Raw genomic sequence first — 20514 nt, 5'->3', positions numbered from 1 at the left:
GGAGAATCTCTGCCACGGCGGGGGCGGGATTTTCGGCGGCCCCAGGCGATTCTCCGACCCTGCTGGGGGTCGGAGAATTTCGCCCCAGGTCAGTGACTGCGTATTTTCTTACTCCAGAAGCCTTCCACACGAGTACTGTTTGCCTTCTCATTGGAGAGCCTTCACAGAACTGGCTTGGAGAAATATATATTCTAAGCCTAGATCTTTGTATGTAAAAAAAAAAAAAATTTTTGCTGAGGAAGTGATTTTTAAATAACTAATATATGAATAATACCACTGCAAAGTGTAAGAATATTGTTGTGAAACCTTTTGTCTGCCTTGTGTTCCCCTTTTTATCCCTGTCCTGCTGCCTGCTTGAATCTGCAGTCTTCTGGTTAGCTGCTACAACATTACTGTGCCAATTTGGCTGACTCCAAACTAGAGAGAGGGTGCCTTCCAGCTATGACGTGGCTGAAACCTGCTCAGAATTGAAGACAAAATTGAGCTCTGCAGAAGACCCGCCTTCTTTCCTGAAAGTTTCTGACTGGCTTCACCAATCATAGGCAATGAATTGGCTAAGAATCCTACTTAGCTGCTTGCCAAGTCTATCAAATCAACATCATGAGTTCTGCCACAGAACCTAAAGGGACGTCTTGGCCTGGTCCATTAGGACAAGGTGTTCCAGCTCTGCCTAAAATCTGTAGTTTAACAGAGATCCCAAATGGCACAGTAATGTTGGAGCAGCTAACCAGAAGACTGCAGATTCAAGCAGGCAGCAGGATGGGGATTAAAAAGGGGAACACAAGGCAGACAAAAGGTTTTACAACAATATCCTAACACTTTGCAATGGTAATATTCGTATATTAGTTATTTAAAAAACACTGCCTCAGCAAAATTATTTCTTTACAAAGAAAGATCTTGGCTTAGAATATATATTTCCTCACTTTGATGGAGTTGAGAAATATAAATCAAAATCCGCAATTTTAAACTTGACATTCTTTTTGGAGGTCTTGCCAGCCAGTTTCTGCCCAACTGCTTCCAGTAATTCCTCGAGCGGATCTTGTGCTAATTGTCTCTCCTCATTCGTTTGTCTCCCGCAGAATGACGAATACCACACCCTTCACCTGGTCTGTAACTTGAGAAGTGGATCTGAATCAACGCAGGCAGCAAATGTGACGGTAAAAGGGGAAATGAGGTTGGGGGGGGGGGGGGGGGAGCACGCACACACCGAGCACGACTGTATAGATTTTGAAGCTTTATAAGCCTGTATCGCACTGCAGACGGGAACATGACCAGGACCAAGGGGATTGTGGCCTTTGTTTAATTTGATATTTAGTTGAGTGAAGTGAGGGCCCCTGTACATCACACATTGTTGTACAAACTGATCTGACTGCCACAGTATCTGCAAACTAGAAGCTTTAAAACTGTGCACAGAAATGCAGATTGTCCATTCTTGTGCAGGAAGCTGGGCCTCAAGGAAGGTGGTTATCAATTCCACCTCCTCCATCTCTCACTAATCGTGTTTACCTGCCTTTTGATTTGGCGCTGAGCTCACATCCCTCTGCTCTAAGCCAGAAATTAATTGGCTTTTTTGTTAATGCTTTCGCTAATCTTTGATAGATAATCAAAGAGCGAGTGAATGAATGGCCCCACTTGTATAGTCCCTCCCATTCCATAATTTATATAGTAGGGTAGAACAGTGGTTTTCAAACTTTTTTTTTCGGGGACCCATTTTTACCAACCTGCAGACCTTCGCTGCCCATGCCAGCCAGTCTTCGCGACCCACGCCGGCCAACCTGCACAGCTCACGCCAGCTGACCTTCACGGCCCACGCCAGCTGACCTGCGCGACCCACCATTTTCTCTTACCTTGTCATGTTTAAATGAAATGTGGTGAACCTCCAATTTCTAGAGGATGAAAACATTTTCAGTTTCTGCATTTTTTCCCCTGATAACACCCCCCCCCCCCCCCCCCCCCACACAAACTTGTTAAAAATGGCTGCGACTGTATAGTAAAAAATGTGGCCACACTGCCTATGCGTGCCCGTATACCGATGCGCATGCGTGCCCGCTCAATACGGCTGCATTTTAAAAATATGTTCGTGGCCATTTTGAAGGCTGCTTGCAGCCAGCGTTAATAGCTGGCTATAGCAGGTCGTGCCCCTGACTTTGACAATGCCTGGGGTACAGGATACTGCTGCTAAAGTAGATGCCAAATTTGTGAATTAAGAACTGAGGTAGAGACTGAGTTGGTCGAGTGTCCCTTCCTGTCTTCGTAACTCCTCTAAGCCACTTAACCTGCTGATGGTAGGACTCTATCTCTGCGGTCATCCTTCAGTGTGAATTTCCTTTCTTCATCTCCAGGATCTCCGTCTGATGACGTTCAAAGCCAGCTCCAGAGACTTGAGCATTTGATCTTCTTACGGACTGTACTATCTCAATGATTTGGATGAGACATTCAACTGAGCCCCCATCTGCCCCCTTATGCAGATGTTAAGGGTCCCCTAATATTATTTGAAGGACAGGGCATTTCTTGCAGTGTCCTGGTCTACATTTATCCTTTATCCAACAGCACCAATTCCCATTAACTACCATTATCTCATTGGTGTTTGTGGCCAATTGCTGTATGCAAATTGACTGCCACGTTCACCTTCCAAACGAGGAGTGACTCACTACAGAAGCAGTCAGCTGGCTGTCGAGCTCTTTAGGCTGTCCTGGGATGTGAGAGGGACTATCTACATGTAGGTTAGCTTTTTCTATACTAGTGGTGGCAGAGTCTTCAAGTGCCTGGAGTCTTACACCCTGGACTCTGAGCTGCCCTGCTTCTCATCTTGCCTTTCAAAGGTTTTAAAAATATTAATTTAGAGTACCCAGTTCTTTTTTTTTTCCAATTAAAGGGCAATTTAGCATGGCCATTCCACCTAGCCTGCACATCATGGGGAGAATGTGTAAACTCCACACGAACAGTGACCCGCGGACATAGTCAAATCTGGGCCCTCGGCGCTGTGAGGCAGCAGTGCTAACCGCTGCACCACCCTGCCACCCTGCCTTTCAAAGCTACCTGAAAACCACACCCTCTGTTCCCTCTTCTAACTCGCCCAAAGGTTTGATAGAGATTACTTCTTACTTTCTTCCTCCTTGAATTGCTTGGGTCATTTTGTTTTCATACTTTCAAAGTAAACATATAAATGTTAACATTTGTAAGCATCAACACTTAATACATGTGCCTAAAGATAGACTCAGACATAAAGAATAGAAATAAAATATTAATATTAAAGTGTGTTGCACTTTAAATAAAAACTGCAATGAGGGTGAAAATGTTCAATTCTAACTGGAGTTGAACAGTACAGCATTGAGGCACACTCAGTATTTTTAAAGTGCTATGAATTTGAGAGCATGCTGCTATGCTGTGGAGGGAAGGAATCAGCCCAGCTATTGAGATGCCGTCAGAAGGGTGTGAGGCTTCTTGCCATTTGCTTTGAAATACTGTTGAAAGCTACCTTCTGGATGAGAACAGGTGCAGTGCCAAGCACACACTGAAACCTATTTTCAAAGAATGTTGTTCCCTGCCCTGAAGATTTGCATACTTGTGGTAATGCAAAGTGCCCAGCTGTGTCTTAAGTTGCGAGCAAGTTATTTATATCCTAATTGGTTTTAGTCTTCTGCTAAAATCCTACATAGGAGGAATCTAATTGGAAGTTGTTGCTGTTCTGGATCCTATTTAATTTATACCTTTTGCATTGGAATTTAATAAATCTGTATTTTTTTTGTGAATGGATTTAGTCAGTGTCACAGAGATTCACTGGGTAAAGATAGTAAACAGGTGATGGTACATGGGCAGCCTGCCTACTGTCTTCAATGGAGTAGAAAATCGGCCAAAGTGTAAATCAGGTTGTTGGAGCCAAGATGAATTATTTGCCTTGTTGTGGGTGACAGAACCAAAGGTTTTACTTAGTCCGGCCTTTAATAAGGACATGGGGTGACTACACCGAATAAAATAAGAACAAAATTTTATTTATACAAACGATATATACACTACCCGGTAGACCCCTACTGGGTTCCTGCTTGATCGGTGCCTTACTGGCTGACCTTGCATGCATTGGGTAATTGCGATATTCCCACCCCCTCGGGGGGGAACTCGTACTCCACAAGGAGCACGGGAAAGAAGAGCATTCACACCCCGACGTTCCCGTGTGGGATATTACACAGCCTAAAGCCAATTGTTTAGTTCAGGGATGTGAATTGTTTCCTTTTTGGGATCAAATGGCGCTTTGGGGTGAATCACAACAATGTGGCTCCAGCACGTCTGCTCTGGGTATTGGAAATCATAAACCTTGGATTACTGAATAGAGAAAAAAATAAGGAAAGTGCAAATATTATCATGGAGCTGTAGCTGTGAGTTATTGCTGATTTGGGAATAGATCAAAATTAACTTTTCCCAGGTACCTTTAAAGGGAGAGGTAAACAAAATGGCAGACAGTAATTTTGATTGTTCCTCTGTCCACTGTTCATGTTTCTCCTCCACTCGTAGAGATTGGATTGGAGATGCAAGCTAACTTCTCTTTTTGTTTCTCTATTGCTCCTGTAAGCAGGAGACAGCTACACCTACAGCCTCTGGTCAAGAAACCCTCACTGTCCCCACATCAGCAGCTGTAGATGGCCTCCGTCACCGAGGACCTGCCTCCTTTCCTTGGGCATATGGCGCCTGGTAAGTATGAAGAGAGTCTCTAACTTCACTGACCTAATGTTTTTCTTCATTGGTTAAGTACTTCAACTGGTCTTCCAATTTTTCATTGAAAGGCCTGCAGGAGAAGAGCCTCAGAGACCAATGGGAATGTCTGGTCTAGCTGCATACAATCTATACAGCTCTCAGCAAATTGTCTGGCTCCAGCAGATGTACGCAAGGCAGTATTATATGCAATAGTAAGTATCTAGCTTGTTCTACGATTCTCTTTTAAAATGAATTTGAAGGGGCTTTCTTGGGGTAATTCCTGCTTCACTGCTCTTTTTTTTTCCAATTCTGCTCCAATATTATGACCCTCGATTGATGCCCCTCTCTATTCTTATAAATACTGTCATTCATTAATAGAGAGATTGCCCCAGGGTGAATGTAGCCACACAAACTCTCGCCCAGTATGCCCAGTGGGGATTAATGGGTGTTTCTCTGGTTGGCAATCAGTAGCTAGTGGTGTCCCTCAGGGATCTGTGTTGGGCCCACAATTGTTCACAATTTACATAGATGCTTTGGAGTTGGGGACCAAGGGCAATGTGTCCAAGTTTGCAGATGACGCTAAGATGAGTGGTAAAGCGAGAAGTGCAGAGGATACTGGAAGTCTGCAGAGGGATTTGGATAGGTTAAGTGAATGGGCTAGGGTCTGGCAGATGGAATACAATGTTGACAAATGTGAGATTATCCATGTTGGTAGGAATAACAGCAAACGGGATTATTATTTAAATGATAAAATATTAAAGCATGCTGCTGTGCAGAGAGACCTGGGTGTGCTAGTACATGAGTCACAGAAAGTTGGTTTACAGGTGCAACAGGTGATTAAGAAGGCAAATGGAATTTTATCCTTCATTGCTAGAGGGATGGAGTTTAAGACTAGGGAGGTTATGTTGCAATTGTATAAGGTGTTAGTGAGGCCACACCTGGAGTACTGTGTTCAGTTTTGGTCTCCTTACTTGAGAAAGGACGTACTGGCACTGCAGGGTGTGCAGAGGAGATTCACTAGGTTAATCCCAGAGCTGAAGGGGTTGGATTACGAGGAGAGGTTGAGTAGACTGGGACTGTACTCATTGGAATTTAGAAGGATGAGGGGGGATCTTCGAGAAACATAAAATTATGAAGGGAATAGATAGGATAGATGCGGGCAGGTTGTTTCCACTGGCGGGTGAAAGCAGACCTAGGGGACATAGCCTCAAAATAAGAGGAAGTAGATTTAGGACTGAGTTTAGGAGGAACTTCTTCACCCAAAGGGTTGTGAATCTATGGAATTCCTTGCCCAGTGAAGCAGTTGAGGCTCCTTCATTAAATGTTTTTAAGGTAAAGATAGATAGTTTCTTGAAGAATAAAGGGATTAAGGGTTATGGTGTTCGGGCCGGAAAGTGGAGCTGAGTCCACAAAAGATCAGCCATGATCTCGTTGAATGGTGGAGCAGGCTCGAGGGGCCAGATGGCCTACTCCTGCTCCGAGTTCTTCTTATGTACTCTGAGTTATTGTATCTGAAATGTCTCCCGATTTGAAAATAAGTGAAGGTTATTTTGCTTGATTAATATTTGAAAAGTTTACATTTTGGAAACAGTGCCACTGCATTGAAATGCGTCACTTCCAACAACACATTTCTTCAGTCTATGGGAGAAAACACTTTTTCTGCCACACAATACCCCACCCCACCTATCCCACCCCCAACCCCACCTATCCCACCCCTAACCCCACATCTGCAGGTGAAAAGGAGCAGGCCCTCTTCCTGATCTTGGCAAATGATTAGTGCAGGCACAGGCTCCTTTTCCCAAAGAGACAGGGAATGTGTGGGTAGTCTTAAGATATCTGAATGTTCACCATTCCTGCCCCACCCATGATGACATTATGGGCTGTTTTTAGTCTCTGGGTGAAATTGAGTTTTGCCCCAGTGGTCCGCTATCAGCATAACCTGATTGGCGTCCTCCCAAAAAGTGGCAGCAGTTGTATCAGCCATCTACTTGGGGATAATCGTGGATGTTGCCGTCACTGATTTTGGAATAGCGGAGAGCCAGATAGGGAGCTCTACCATTTGCCTCCATTGCGTCTTTAGCACCTGGCCATCAACATTCAGAATTTTTGTCACCATTTTTTCCCTCCCTTTTCCTTTTACTGTACGAGTCGACCGGTGAAACTTCAATATCCCTCCCCAAACAGGAGCCGACTTAATACCGAGTGTAAAAGTGAACAACCAGTGTGGATGTGATTGGTCATCAGTTTGAAATGTCAGTGATATCCAATGGCTAAAGTGGATTCACTGCCCAACACCGCTCACTCACCTGCTTGATCCTTTGTGCCCAGTTATAAGGTATTGCACAGTAAAACAGGATGAAAAATTGCAATTGACTTCTAATGCATGACAGCATGCCATGCTAAAAAGGAGGGGTCAGTTTATACATTGAGAACCATGGGGTGAATTCTCCACCGGTGGAATTCTCCGCTCTGCTGGCAGCGCACCCCCGCCCGTGGGTTTCCTGCCGGTGGTGGGTGGCTACAGTGTGAAATCCCATTGGCCAGCAGTGGGAGCGGAGAATCCCGCTGCCAGCGACGGTGCGAGGCAGAGAATTCACCCCCATGATTTTTAGCCTTCAGGAAATGAGGTTGTCTTGTACGCCGGGTCGACTTGTATGCCATGATATATGGTAAATATAACCGGTGTTTCAATGCCCGTCACTGCCCTGCTGACTCTACTCCTGCAAAGCAAAAGGCAATAATAAAATTAGGCTTTTCAAGAGTGAAATCAGAAAACGCAACAACAAGTAAAAGCAATGTGGAATTCTCTTCCCCAAAACACGGCGTTATCAGCCAATTGAAAGCTTTTATTAGGTCAGAATTTAGAGCAATGTGTGATAAATAGAATTGTAATACTAACTGAACAGGTTGATGTGGCTGACTCTTATTCCCCTGCCCAAGTCTGCGCTTGAAGCTATGCTGCTTGAGCTGGTTTCAGAAAACCAGGTGCAGTCAGCACCGTTTCACTGACACCAAATTCTAACCACTGGAGAAACTGAGGGACTTCAGTTCTGTGGTTAGTTTAGAGAAACTGAGGCTGATTTCCCGAGAAGAGGAAGTTGAAAGGAGATCTGATCGAAACGTGTGAGGTGGGGGTGTGTGTGTGCGCGAGTGGAGTGGGGAGGGGGCCTGGACACAGGATAAACCAGGAGAAACTGATCCCAATAGCGGGGAGGCAGAGTCAGTCACGACTTTCAAAAGAGAATTGGATAAGTGTCGAAAAAGAGAGAATTTCCAGGGTTGCGGGGTTGGGGTGGAGTGCGATGGTGAGTGTTGCGACTTGGCCGAGTTCTTGCAGAGAGTCAAATTGGTCCTCGGCTAGCATACCTCGAGCCTCCAACAGACATTGCCACGGGTAATCTGTTTCCCTTTTGAAATAAATACCAATAGCAATCAGCCCGTTAGTTAATTAGTGGCCTGAAGTATCCTTACGGGGTAATAAAACTCTTCAGTTTTCTCTGTAACCCTTTGACCAAATGGTTGTCCCTGTGCAGTGCGAATAATATCCACCCAGTAACAAAGCAAGCCAGGTATTCTTGGATTTATTTTTGAATTTTTCTTTTCTTTTCCAGTCAAGCGGCAGTTGCTGCCGCCGCCACCAACTCGCAGCAACACCCAGTGGTCGCCCCGGGGACGCCTCCGGACCTACCCAACCAGCCCCCTCTGGTCAACCTGCCGGCAGATCGGAATGCCCCCCTCCCTCAACTCAACAACCCACCAGCCAACCAGAACCTCCGGATGAACGCGCAAGGAGGCCCGGTGATGGATGACGATGACGAGTTGAACCGCGATTGGCTGGATTGGCTTTACTTGGCTGCCCGTGCCTGCTTTTTCCTCAGCATCGTATACTTCTACTCGTCTATGAGCCGCGTGGTGTTGGTGGTGAGCGCCATCCTGCTAATGTACCTGTAAGTATTCCGCGGTGCCGAGAAAGGAATTTGTTCTCGTTAGCACACCCCATCTGTCTGAGTGGTCGGGTTGCCAACTCTCCAGAGCTGGAATCTCCAAGAATTATAATTCTATAATAATAATAATCTTTATTAATGTCATAAGTAGACTTACATTAACACTGCAATGAAGGTGTTAGCCTTGGGTAGGGTGCCCTTTCCAGGAGCCGGTGCAGACTCGATGGGCCGAATGGCCTCCTTCTGTACTGTAAATTCTATCATTCTAGTCTGAAACTAAGATCAAATCAACCTACTCCCAATCATTCCAGTGCACTCCATATGCCTATCCAATAACCGCTTGATCCGAAAGTGTCCGACTCCACTATCATAGTTGGGAGTGCGTTCCACACCCAAACTACTTTCTGAGTAAAGAACCTACCTCTGACATGCCTCCTATATCTTCCACCAGGAACCTTATAGTTATGCCCCCTTGTAACCCCCTTTGCTACAGGGCAGCACGGTAGCATGGTGGTTAGCATAAATGCTTCACAGCTCCAGGGTCCCAGGTTCGATTCCCGGCAGGGTCACTGTCTGTGCGGAGTCTGCACGTCCTCCCTGTGTGTGCGTGGGTTTCCTCCGGGTGCTCCGGTTTCCTCCCACAGTCCAAAGATGTGCGGGTTAGGTGGATTGGCCATGCTAAATTGCCCGTAGTGTCCTAAAAAAGTAAGGTTAAGGGGGTGTTGTTGGGTTACGGGTATAGGGTGGATACGTGGGTTTGACTAGGGTGATCATTGCTCGGCACAACATCGAGGGCCGAAGGGCCTGTTCTGTGCTGTACTGTTCTATGTTCTATGAAGTTACTGTGAAAAGCCCTAAGTCACCACATTCCGGCGCCTGCTCGGGTACACAGAGGGAGAATTCAGAATGTCCAAATTACCTAACAGCACATCTTTCGGGTTGTCCTGGACAATATTGCAGAGAAAAAAAATCACTGGGGGCATTTTCTCTGAACTTTTTAATTTATGAGTTATAGCAGAATTGGTGATTAGGGGATTGTTGTTTGATTGGCCAGGGCTGCTGGAGGTGTAAAATCGTATGAGAACTCCTCCAGGAATATGTCCAGCCAGAGTTGGCAACCCTGCGTTTAATGCCATTGCGCTACACAATTAGCGTCAGGCATTGAGCCAAGTGACGGTGATGCTTTAAACTGTGCCATCTTTAAACACAATTATTTCCAGAGATTATTACAGATTCACACCATAACACAATGTTTGGATATCAGTAATTATGTTAGTAATAATTCTCAGTTCTGCTTCAATTATTTGCTGCTACCTTTCCCATCGTGCCCAGCCCCTCGTTCTGCACCTGGACAGTAACCAAGCAACCAACACCCTGTCAATGCTGTTAACACCAGGAGTAGGAGGAGATGGTCATTCAATCCTCGAGCCTGCTCCGCCATTCCATAAGATAATGTCGGACCTGACCTTGGCCTCAGCTCCACTTTCCAGCCTCTTCCCTGTAACCATTGGCGCCCGCGCAATTCAAAATCCTCATCTGTAGTAAACTGATGGGAAGGGAGCAGCGTTCATCGTATAAGTGTCCCATCCGTGTGTGCTCGTGGCCCCCAGTCACCTTCCAGCTGAAGCACTGGTGTCCTGTGAAACGTTCTAACATGGTGAAAGCTGGTGGCGAGTGGTAAGGAGCAAAGCAAATTCTCTTTTTGGGCAGATTCCTCTAGAATGTTAGGAGTAGCTGGGAGACGGTCGATAGGGGCTCGGGAAATTGGAATGCTGAGAGTTTTCTTTGATGTGGTTTGTTTAAATTGGCATTTTCGTGTAGTTTACTTTATGTTCTCTTTGACGTATCTCAGTGAGCTGTTGATGGAAAGGTCAGGGTTCAGTAAACTTAATGCTTCAAAGTCCAATATATCATTGAATGGAATTCAGTGCTAAACACAACAGACAGGGGGCTCTGATTATTGCCTGCATTCAGCTGAATTTCCATCTAGTCTTTAATCTCATTTAAGGGTTACTAGTTTCAATGCTGCTTTCAAGTTCTCTATTTCAATTACAGCCTAATAGCTGAAGTAAATGGCTGGCTTCCTTGTTTATGCTATTTAGTGTTTGAACAACCCTAATCTTGCTCAATTTTATCTACTGAAATGTGGAAAAGAATCACAAAGATATGTCACTTTGAACTGACTTTGCTAGAGATTTGATTTATTGTCATGTGCACTTGGGTGCAGTGAAAAGTTCTGGGCGGAACTACCCCCCCCCCCCCCCCCCCAACGCCGGGTGGGAGAATCGCCGCCGCACAAGTCCCGCCCCGGCACCCGCACGCAATTTTCACCCCCCCAAACTAGCGTGGCGAGAATCACGGCTGGCCGCTCGGAGAATCGCGCTCGCCGCTTGCAAAAGGCGAGCGGCGATTCTCCGGCCCAGATGGGCCGAGCGGCCGCCCCAACACAACAGGTTCCTGCTGGCGCCGTCCACACCTGGCCGCTGCCGGCGGGAACTGCGCGGGAATGCTGGGGGTTGTGGCCTTGGGTGGGGTGGCGGGGGAGGGAGGTTCCTGCACCGCGGGGAGCCTCCAATGGGGTCTGGCCGACCTCCCTAAAGGAGGACCACCTTTCCACCGCCGCCCCGCAAGATCCATCCGCCACCTTCTTGCAGGGGGGCCTCGGGAAGGAGGGCAACCGCGCATGCACGGGTGACTTCATTTACACAACGCTGACCGCGTCAGTTATGCGCCGCCGCTCCTAGCCCTCTGGGGGCGGGAGAATAGGGGGCTGGGAGCGGGCTCTGATCCCGGAGTGAAACACTCCGGCATCGGGACTTTGTCTCCATTTCGGAGAATCGCGCCCATTGTTCTGTGTACAGTCCAGACAGATCTTTCCATACATGTAAAAACATAGGACATACACAAATACACAATGTAAATACATAGGCACTGGCATCGGGTGAGCATACAGAAGTGTCGTACTACTCAGTAGAGAAGATGTGTGAAGAAATCAGTTCAGTCCATGAGAGGGTCATTCTGGAGTCTGGTAACAGCGGGGAAGAAGCTGTTTGTGAATCTGTCGGTGCGTGTTCTCAGACTTTTGTATCTCCTGCCCGATGGAAGATGTTGGAAGAGTGGGAGGGGTCTTTGATTATACTGCCTGCTTTCCCAAGGCAGCGGGAGGAGTGGACCGAGTCAGTGGAAGGGAGGCAGGTTCACATGATGGACTGGGCTATGTTCACGACTCTTTGTAGTTTCTTACGGCCTTGGGCCGAGCAGTTGCCATACCAGGCTGTGATGAAGCCAGATAGGATGCTTTCTATGGTGCATCTGTAAAAATTGGTCAGGTTCCATGTGGACATGCCGAACTTCCTGAGGAAGTATAGGCGCTGTTGTGCTTGGTCGTAGTGTTGACGTGGGTGGACCAGGACAAATTGTTGGTGATGTGCACACCTAGGAATTTGAAGCTGTCAACCATCCCCCACCTCTGCACCATTGATGCAGACAAGGGTGTGTACGATACTTTGTTTCTTGAAGTAAATGACCAGTTCCTTAGTTTGTAGACATTGAGGGAGAGATTTTTGTCGTTGCACCATGCCACTAGGTTCTCTATCTCTCTTCCCTGTACTCTGACTCATCGTTGTTTGAAATCTGACAGTTGTGTCATCAGCAAACGTGTAGATGGAGTTTGAGCCAAATTTTGCCACACAGTCGTGTGTGTAGGGCGTATAGTAGGGGGCTAAGTGGAGCCCCCAGTATTGAGGACTATCATGGAGAAGGTGTTGTTTATTCTTACTGATTGTGGTCTACGGGTCAGGAAGTCGAGGAACCAGTTGCAAAGGGAGGAACCAAGTCCTAGGTTTTGGAGCTTTGATATGAGCTTGCTGGGATTATGGTGTTGAAGGTGGAGCTGTAGTCGATGAATAGGAGTTTGACATAGGAGTCCTTGTTGTCGAGATGCTCCAGGGATGAGTGTGGGGCCATGGAGATGGTGTCTGCTGTGGACCGGTTGTGGCGGTATGAGAATTACAGTAGATCAAGGCATTCTGGGAGTATGGAGTTGATGTGTGTCATGACCATCTCTTGAAGCACTTCAAGATGATAGATGTCAAGGCCACGTTGCCTGGTTGTTCTTTGCCATCGGTATGATGGTGGTCTTCTTGAAGCAGTTGGGAACCTTGGAACGGAGTAGGGAGAGGTTGAAGATGTCCACGAACACATCTGCCAGTTGTTCCGCGCAGGATCTGAGTGCACAAGCAGAGACTCCGGCAGGACCCATTGCTTTCCAAGTGTTCACTTTTAAGAAGGCTGATCTGACTTCGGAAGCTGTGATGATAGGTATGGGTGTGTCTGAGGCTGCTGGGGCAGTTTACTGTTTGATGGTTTCCTGCTCGAAACAAGCAAAGAATGCATTGAGTTCATCAGGGAGGGGTGCACTGCCATCGGAGATTCTACTTGGCTCTGTAGCCTGTTAAGTTGTTTAAGCCTTGCCACAACCAATGAGAGTCCGTGTCGTCAGTCTGTAACTCTAACTTAATCTGGTATTGTCTCTTGGCATCCCTGATGGCTTTGCGGAGGTCATACCTGGGTTTCTTGTATAGGTCAGGGTGTTGCATGTCTAGAAAGCCTCAGACCTGGATTTCAATAGGGAGTGAATCTCACGATTAAACCGAGGTTTCCGGTTGGGGAATGTTTCCGGTTGGGGAATGTTTCCGGTTGGGGAAAGTTTCCGGTTGGGGAATGCATGTGCTACCTTCTTTGGCATGCAATCTTCTACACACATGCTGATAAAGTCTGTGATAGTGGTGGCATTCTCGTTTAGGTTGGCCGCTGAGTTCCTGAATATGGACCAGTCCACTGACTCCAAACAGTCACGAAGGAGCTCTTCTGTTGCCTCGGACCAGCATCCTTCTTAACCGGATAGTCCCGCTTAAGTTTCTGTTTGTATGCCGAGAGATGAGCACTGTTTTATGGTCCGATTTTCCGAAGTGCAGTCGGGGGATGGATTGGTAGGGGTCCTTGATGTTTGTGTAGCAGTGGTCAAGGATGTTGGCACCCCTGGTGGGACAGGAGATGTTTTGGTGTAATTTTGGCAGTACATTCTTGAGGTTGACCTAGTTGAAGTCGCTGACCAAGATGAACAAGGTCTCCAGGTATTCTGTTTCACTGTTATTTATAGCGGTGTACAATTCGTCAAGCATCGTCTTCGCTCCTGCCTGGGGGATGTAGATAGCCGTGATGATGACAGAAGTGGAAGGTAGTATGAGCGGCACTTCAGTCACGTATTCCAGGTCTGAAGAGCAATAGTTCGCCAGGGTCGCCTGGAGGAGTTGATCAGGAGACAAACCCCTCCACCTATCACTTTTCCTGATGGTGCGCGGTCCATCCAGTGTATTGAGAAGCCGTCAGGTTGTATGGCACAGTCCAGTGAGGCAGGGGTGAGCCATGTCTCCATGAAACAGAGCAGTCTCTTACTTCCTACCATGTACCTTTCTACCATACCTGCAAACTCTGCACAGGGAGTGAGTATCATAGATTCTCTACAGTGCAGAAGTTGGCCATTCAGCCCATCGAGTCTGCACTGGCCCTTGGAAAGAGCATCCTGCTTAAGCCCACGCCTTCAACCTACCCAAGTAACCCACCTAACGTTTTGGACACTGAGGGGAAATTGATCATGGCCAATCCACCTAATCTGCACATCCTTGGACCGTGGGAGGAAACCGGAGCACCTGGAGGAAACCCACGCAGACACTGGGAGAAAGTGCGGCCTCCACACTATCACCCGAGGCCAGAATTGAACCAGAGTCCCTGGAGCTGTGAGGCAGCAGTGCTAACCACTCCCTGTTGCATAGTTAATTTGATTTGAGTGTTGGCCAGCTATTCAACTCTGAGAGAACTCCGCAAAGAAGTTGATGAATGGTTGCCACCCCCGGATGAACCCTAGCACTGACCCTCTCAAGGCGAACTTCATCTTCTCTAGGCCGAGAAAGCTAGCCATGTCCGATAGCCAGGTCTCCGACTTCGGGGGCTTGGAGTCCCTCCAAGCTAATAATATCCGTCTCCGGGCTACCAGGGAGGCAAAGGCCAGAAACATCTGTCTCTTTCTCCTCCTGGACTCCCGGATCTTCCCAAACACCCCAAAAAGTGCCACCTCTGGACTCATTGCCACCCTTGTTTTCAATACTCTGGACATGACATCCGCAAACCCTGCCAGTATCCCTTAAGTTTTGGACACGGCCAGAACATGTGGACATGGTTCGCTGGTCTCCTGCACATTTTCCACACCTGTCCTCTACCCCAAAGAATCTACTCATCCGGGCCACTGTCATGTGGGCCTGGTGGACCACCTTGAATTGGATCAAGCTGAACCTTGCGCAACTAAATCAATGTTGAACAGCAGTATGCAAATCTGTCTAGCTCGTACCACACCAAGTGATGTGTCTTATTATTGAACCCCCCAACTCCAATGTATAAATATTTTGTTTTTCCATTTGAAGCTTTCCATTAATATACAAATGATTAAACATTTTAATAACTTGTTCTGAAATATTTGGCATGTTAAATGTATTTAATCTTATTCATGGTGTCTTGATTTTGAACAAACCTGATTTCAATCATGCGGCCCACTGAGATGAAGGAGGGTCACTCATGCGGCCCAATCACTGGCCTAGATTGCCCATCACTGGGCGATGTGCTTTACTGTTTGCTTGGGAACTGAATGTGTGTCCTGTTTCCCTTGCAGGCATCGTGCTGGTTGGTTCCCGTTCAGGCATCCAGCACCGCTTGAGCCAGTACCAAATGTTGACGTACCAGCTGAGGCAGCCGATCCAAATCGTGTAAACCAAGAGCAACAAGAGAATCAGGACGGCCAGGATATTGTGCAAGAAGAGGTCAGTGAAATTTACACATGGTTTATCTGGATAGAGGATATGAAGGTGGTAGCACGGCAGGCCAAACAAGTCCAAATAAAGTTAATGCAGTGGTTTGACGAAGACAGTTACCCTGGGATAAAAGACTGGACTAGGTTGTTGCTGAGATTCGGAGTCTCCACTTGGGGGAGGGGGTGTCAGGTGCTGGTGTGTCTTCACACCCAGGCGGCAGCCTTCCACCTCCAGACCCTGCAACGAATACCTCTAGGCCGAGCCCCCTCCTAGATGATGTGTCTGGTGATGTACTCTTTCTGCCAGATGCATGGTCTAAACTATGATGTGCAGCTCATTTATACCTGAAGTGGCCTTTGTAACTCCTTGCATGGGTTGACATACTCAAAGTCTGGAACGTAGCCATCTTGCACCGCAGCTCTCCCCCCATTTGGAGTAGTGACTGCCTTGGACCCGCTCCTCAGGAATCCACACCTCTACCAATATCATTTTGGATGGTTGGCGGAGAAACGGGCTGTGTCTGCTGAGGTGACCAGGATCGGGGACATGCTGGGTGGCAGAGGAGTGGACTGGATGACGCCCCACGAGTTGAAAATGAATGAAATGAAAATCGCTTATTGTCACAAGTAGGCTTCAATGAAGTTACTGTGAAAAGCCCCTAGTCGCCACATTCCGGCGCCTGTCCGGGGAGGCTGTTACGGGAATCGAACTGTGCTGCTGGCCTGCTTGGTCTGCTTTAAAAGCCAGCGATTTAGCTCAGTGAGCTAAACTAGCCCAGTTAGTGTATCGCGTGGCAATGGGTGTCCAGCTCACGGTCAGTGCCATCTGTGATCTCATAATAGTCGTGTTTGGACCCGATGGCACCCGTAATCTCGAGGCACAGGTTTGCGGTGAACGCCCATTTGAGCGCACCCCTGCTCAGACAGAATTTCACATCGACCCCAAGCCCCGAACTTCCCTCGGGAGCTGGAGCTCCACAGCCTGAGCTCCACAGCCTGAGCCACCCCGCGGAAATCCCCTCCGTGCCCTTTTTGCATTGCGTGGAGAGGTATCCTCTATGGGCTGCTGCTGCACACCCTTCACTTCCATGCCCTCGCCCACCGCCTGGACACACCTTGCTGCCATTTGGTGGAGGACCCTTTGCATAACATCAGGGACATGGGTTGGAGGGTGTTGCACGCAACAGTCCCATACAGCCATAATGTGGATTGGTTCACGGACGCCCAAGAAACCTGCCTTTTTCTGTGGCCTTGAGATCTGTGGATCGTGGTTATAATAGGGTGTTTTAGACCGCCTGACCTTTTTTAGTGTTTTAAACCTTTTGTTCCAGTTTTGTTTACACTTCAGTCCCACGCTCCAGATCTATGGGCACCTGGTGCGGGGGGTGGGGGGGGTGGGGGAGGGGAGAGGAGAACCTCTTCATGAAACTGTTCCTGGGTCAGGTCAAACTTGTAACCCACCAGTCCAGGCAGTGGGTGATGCAGGGGGTGTACCATGGCTCCATTTGCAGCCGGACATCACTGGAAAGGGAGCATGTAGTGTCTATCGACACCATTGAGGCCTTCCATACCCAGTGGGCACCGCAGGGACTGGGATGCATTATCGACCCTCTCATTTGATGTTTTAAGTTTCATTTGTGATGATCTTTTTATCTAAAGACCTGTCTCTTTCATTTGTTTCTCAGTTTGTTTGATTCATTTTAATTGGCTAATTGAGCCCAAAATAGGGTTAAAACACTTACCACAAGACCCATAATCATAATGAAGAGAAACTGTTGCAATTTGTTTGAACTGTTGTAAGCGTATTTTAAATCGGATGTTTTGAAGAGACTGGTTGATGGGATTAACATTATAACTATGACGAGAGCAAAGTTGAGTGCAGATCACCCAATGATTGGGTAAATGCTGAGCTTTCCAGTCTCCTGTTCAGATTTGGGAAAATATAGAGCACCCACTGAAGGGAAAGAGGAATTGGGGTGGCAGGCATTCCAGGCAGTGATCGAGAAGGTCCTTCGCAGAGTCTTGTTAGTGGAGGGCTTGGAGCAAATCTCCAGGCCATCCACTCATCAGGAATAGGCCGAAGACAGTGGAAGGACTTTGAAAAGCCAAATCTGGCCTTTAAAAATTGTCAACTAAATGCTCAACAGTTTGGGGGAAATGGCAGTAGAGGGAGATGATCAGCCATAGTCTGTTTGAATGGCAGAGCAGACTCAATGGGCCAAGTGGCTTACTCCTGTTCCATTGTTCCTACTGTAACTAACAAACTAGAATTAGAGAATCCCTGCAGTGCAGAAGGAGGCCCATTGAGTCTGCAAATCCTCTGAAAGAGCACCTTAACCTAGGCCCGCTGCTCCACCATATCCTTATAACCCCACCTAATCTTTGGACACTTAGGAGCAATTTAACATGGTCAATCTGCATATCTTTCGATTGTGGGAGGAACCCGGAGGAAACCCACACAGGCAGGTGGAGAACGTGCAAACTCCACATAGTCACCCAGGGCTGTAATTGAACCCGAACCCCTGCTGCTCTGAGGCAGCAGTGCTAGCCACTGTGCCACCATGCTGCCCTTTATGCAAAGCATGACAGAACAGGAGATTGAAACTTACAGTATACCGCCTTGCCATGCCTGTGCACTTTCCTCTGCTGTTTGTTTTGTGATTATCTGTCACAAGGATGTTTTCTGGTTCCCTTTGCTGTTATTGGACCTGTAAAGATAAATCTAGTTAGCACCCAGTCCCTAATGCCAAGATGTTCTGGCCGCGATTCTCCGCAACCACGATGGGTGGGAGAATAGCGGGAGGTCTCCTCCCGCTATTCCCCCCCCCCCAAAAAATGGCGTGTCCGGTTTTCCGACGCGCCGCTCGGAGAAACGCAGGCCGCTGTTTTTCACGGCAGCCCGCGATTCTCCGACCCGGATGGGCCAAGCGGCCTGCCGTTCCCGACCTGTTCACAACGGCGGCAACCACACCTGGTCGCTGCCGTCGTGAACATGGCACGCCAGGTAAGTGTGGGGCCTAGGGGGGGCGGATCGGGGATCGAGCACCACGACCGTGCTCGGGAGGGGCCTGGCCCACAATCGGTGCCCACCGATCATCAGGCTGGCGTCTCAAGGGGACGCATTCTTTCCCCACCGCCGCCCTGCAAGATCAAGCCGCCACGTCTTGCGGGGCAGCTGAGGGGAAAGACGTTAACCGCGCATGCGCGGGTTTGAGCTGTCCAACCCGCGCATGCGCGACTGATGTCATTCTTGGTGCGCCGGGCCTTGAAGCCAGGGCCAAGGCCCGGCCGCCGAGTTTCCCGGTACGGCCTGCCTATCCCCCCCGGGTAGGGGAGAATAGGGGGCCGGGAGAGGCTTCCAACGCCGTCGTGAACCTCTCCAGGTTTCATGACGGCGTTGGGCCTTGCGGAGAATTCCGCCCTCTGTGTTTTGAGTGCAGTCACTCTATGCAAAGTTCTTCCATACCTTGCCCATCCCTTTTTATATAACCTTCGACAACCCTCCAAGAGCTGTGCTTTTCCGATCTTCTTTTGCATCACCATTGACAGTCGTGCCTTCAGCTGCCTAGACTCTGACCTTTGTTGTGCTAAACCTCCCCACTCCCTTCCCCCGCTCCCCCCAGCCCGCTCTCTTTTTAAGACATTTCTGTAACCTAACTCTCTCTGCTAATGTGTCAAATTTTGTATGATTCTCTTCCTGTGAAACACCGTGGGATGTTTCAAAGGCAAAATCTTGTCAGGTGAGAAAGTCTTTAAAGTGTGCTAAATAAAGATAACTCTTAGTTAAATTATGGCTCGAGGATTCGGTGTGAGAAATACTAATTTGATCTGTCTGGTGTGTAAATTTCAGAGCGGGACACCGGATCACGATCTTGATGGAACGAGTAACTCTGGAAGCAATGACATCACAGAAGCCCCTCTGGCTCCAGAGGCTGAGGTGGTTAGGACCACGCTTGCAAATAAAACCTGGGTGTTCTTCAAAACCTTCTTTGCCTCGTTGATTCCTGAAGGTCCCCAGGTTGTGGCGAACTAGTTCCAATTCCACACAGGACTGCAATGTATTCTTTATTTTTTTTTTTAAAAGTGCAATCCTAGTTTCAGTGTTTCCGGGCTTTGTGCAAAATGAAGACAGATTTTTTTCTGCTGTGACCGGGTCTCTGCGTATGATTCCGAATGAAGCACAGGGTAGTATGCGATATGAAAGTGTAAATTTTGTAAATTATTAGTGGAAAGATATAGAACTATTATAAAATGTGTACTTTAGACTCTTCTCTCGCGCGTGAAGCTGTTAATTGCATCATGGGATGACTCTGTAATGTGTGACAGTTTACAGCATCTTTTTTCAATTTCTCTAACGGCTGTGGCCAGCAACACACTTGTCTTTGCAAGTATGACTTAACTGTTAAAAGTCCTTACTCCCTCTTGTGTACGTTTTACAATGGGCATTTATTGGAAACATGAGCATTGTTGATATTTTAGCAAAGACGTAAACCTAGATTTCAACTCTCATAACAAAAAGTACAATAAAAGCATTTTTGATGGAAGTGCGGACTGCCTGATCTCTCTGATCCATTTTCTCCGGACCATTTTTAGTTCCTGTTGAAAGCTCCTCTGACAGGCAGAGTGTGTGCGTTGCTCTGCTGGGACTTCGGGTTTCCATTAAATAATGCTGACTGCAAGTCATGCACACACTGTAGATTTCTGTTCCCTTTATTTTCTATGAACTCTTTCATTTTTAATGCCTTTTCATAATTTAAACCCAGGCGTTAGTGTAAATGGAGTGCCTTCCTCATCATTTGTTTCTGACTGTAGTAGTTTTAATTTTTCCTGAGCACAAGTTTTCAGTACTGTTGTCAGGGCCCATATCCTTTGTTGCATCATGTGGCCTAGCCATTTCTTGATATCATGTGAGTGAATCAAATTGGCCGAAAACTGACAACTGTGATGCTGGGAACTTCAGGAGAAGGCCATGGTGGATTATCCACTTGCCACTGTTTCAGCCGCTTCTTTTGCATTGAT

The 20514-nt window shown here is 47.6% G+C and overlaps 1 protein-coding gene across 2 annotated transcripts in view; it reads left to right on the top strand.

Moving 5' to 3' along the window:
- herpud1 (homocysteine-inducible, endoplasmic reticulum stress-inducible, ubiquitin-like domain member 1) overlaps positions 1-20039 on the top strand; it is a 29132-nt gene extending 9093 nt beyond the window's left edge. Inside the window, exons 3-8 of one of the 2 annotated variants that reach the window (XM_038806872.1) lie at positions 1080-1157; positions 4568-4686; positions 4779-4901; positions 8301-8636; positions 15358-15505; positions 19346-20039. In XM_038806872.1, the coding sequence (XP_038662800.1) occupies positions 1080-1157; positions 4568-4686; positions 4779-4901; positions 8301-8636; positions 15358-15505; positions 19346-19528 (987 nt within the window). In that variant the 3' untranslated portion in view covers positions 19529-20039. The remainder of the gene's footprint in view (positions 1-1079; positions 1158-4567; positions 4687-4778; positions 4902-8300; positions 8637-15357; positions 15506-19345) is intronic. The other variant, XM_038806873.1, reaches the window with a different exon arrangement.
- Positions 20040-20514: the final 475 nt, after the last annotated feature.

This window comes from Scyliorhinus canicula, chromosome 9, assembly GCF_902713615.1.
Source record: "Scyliorhinus canicula chromosome 9, sScyCan1.1, whole genome shotgun sequence".
NCBI classification, from domain to species: domain Eukaryota; kingdom Metazoa; phylum Chordata; class Chondrichthyes; order Carcharhiniformes; family Scyliorhinidae; genus Scyliorhinus; species Scyliorhinus canicula.
Note: the sequence above shows the minus strand (reverse complement) of the source record. Positions and strands in the feature narration are given on the sequence as shown.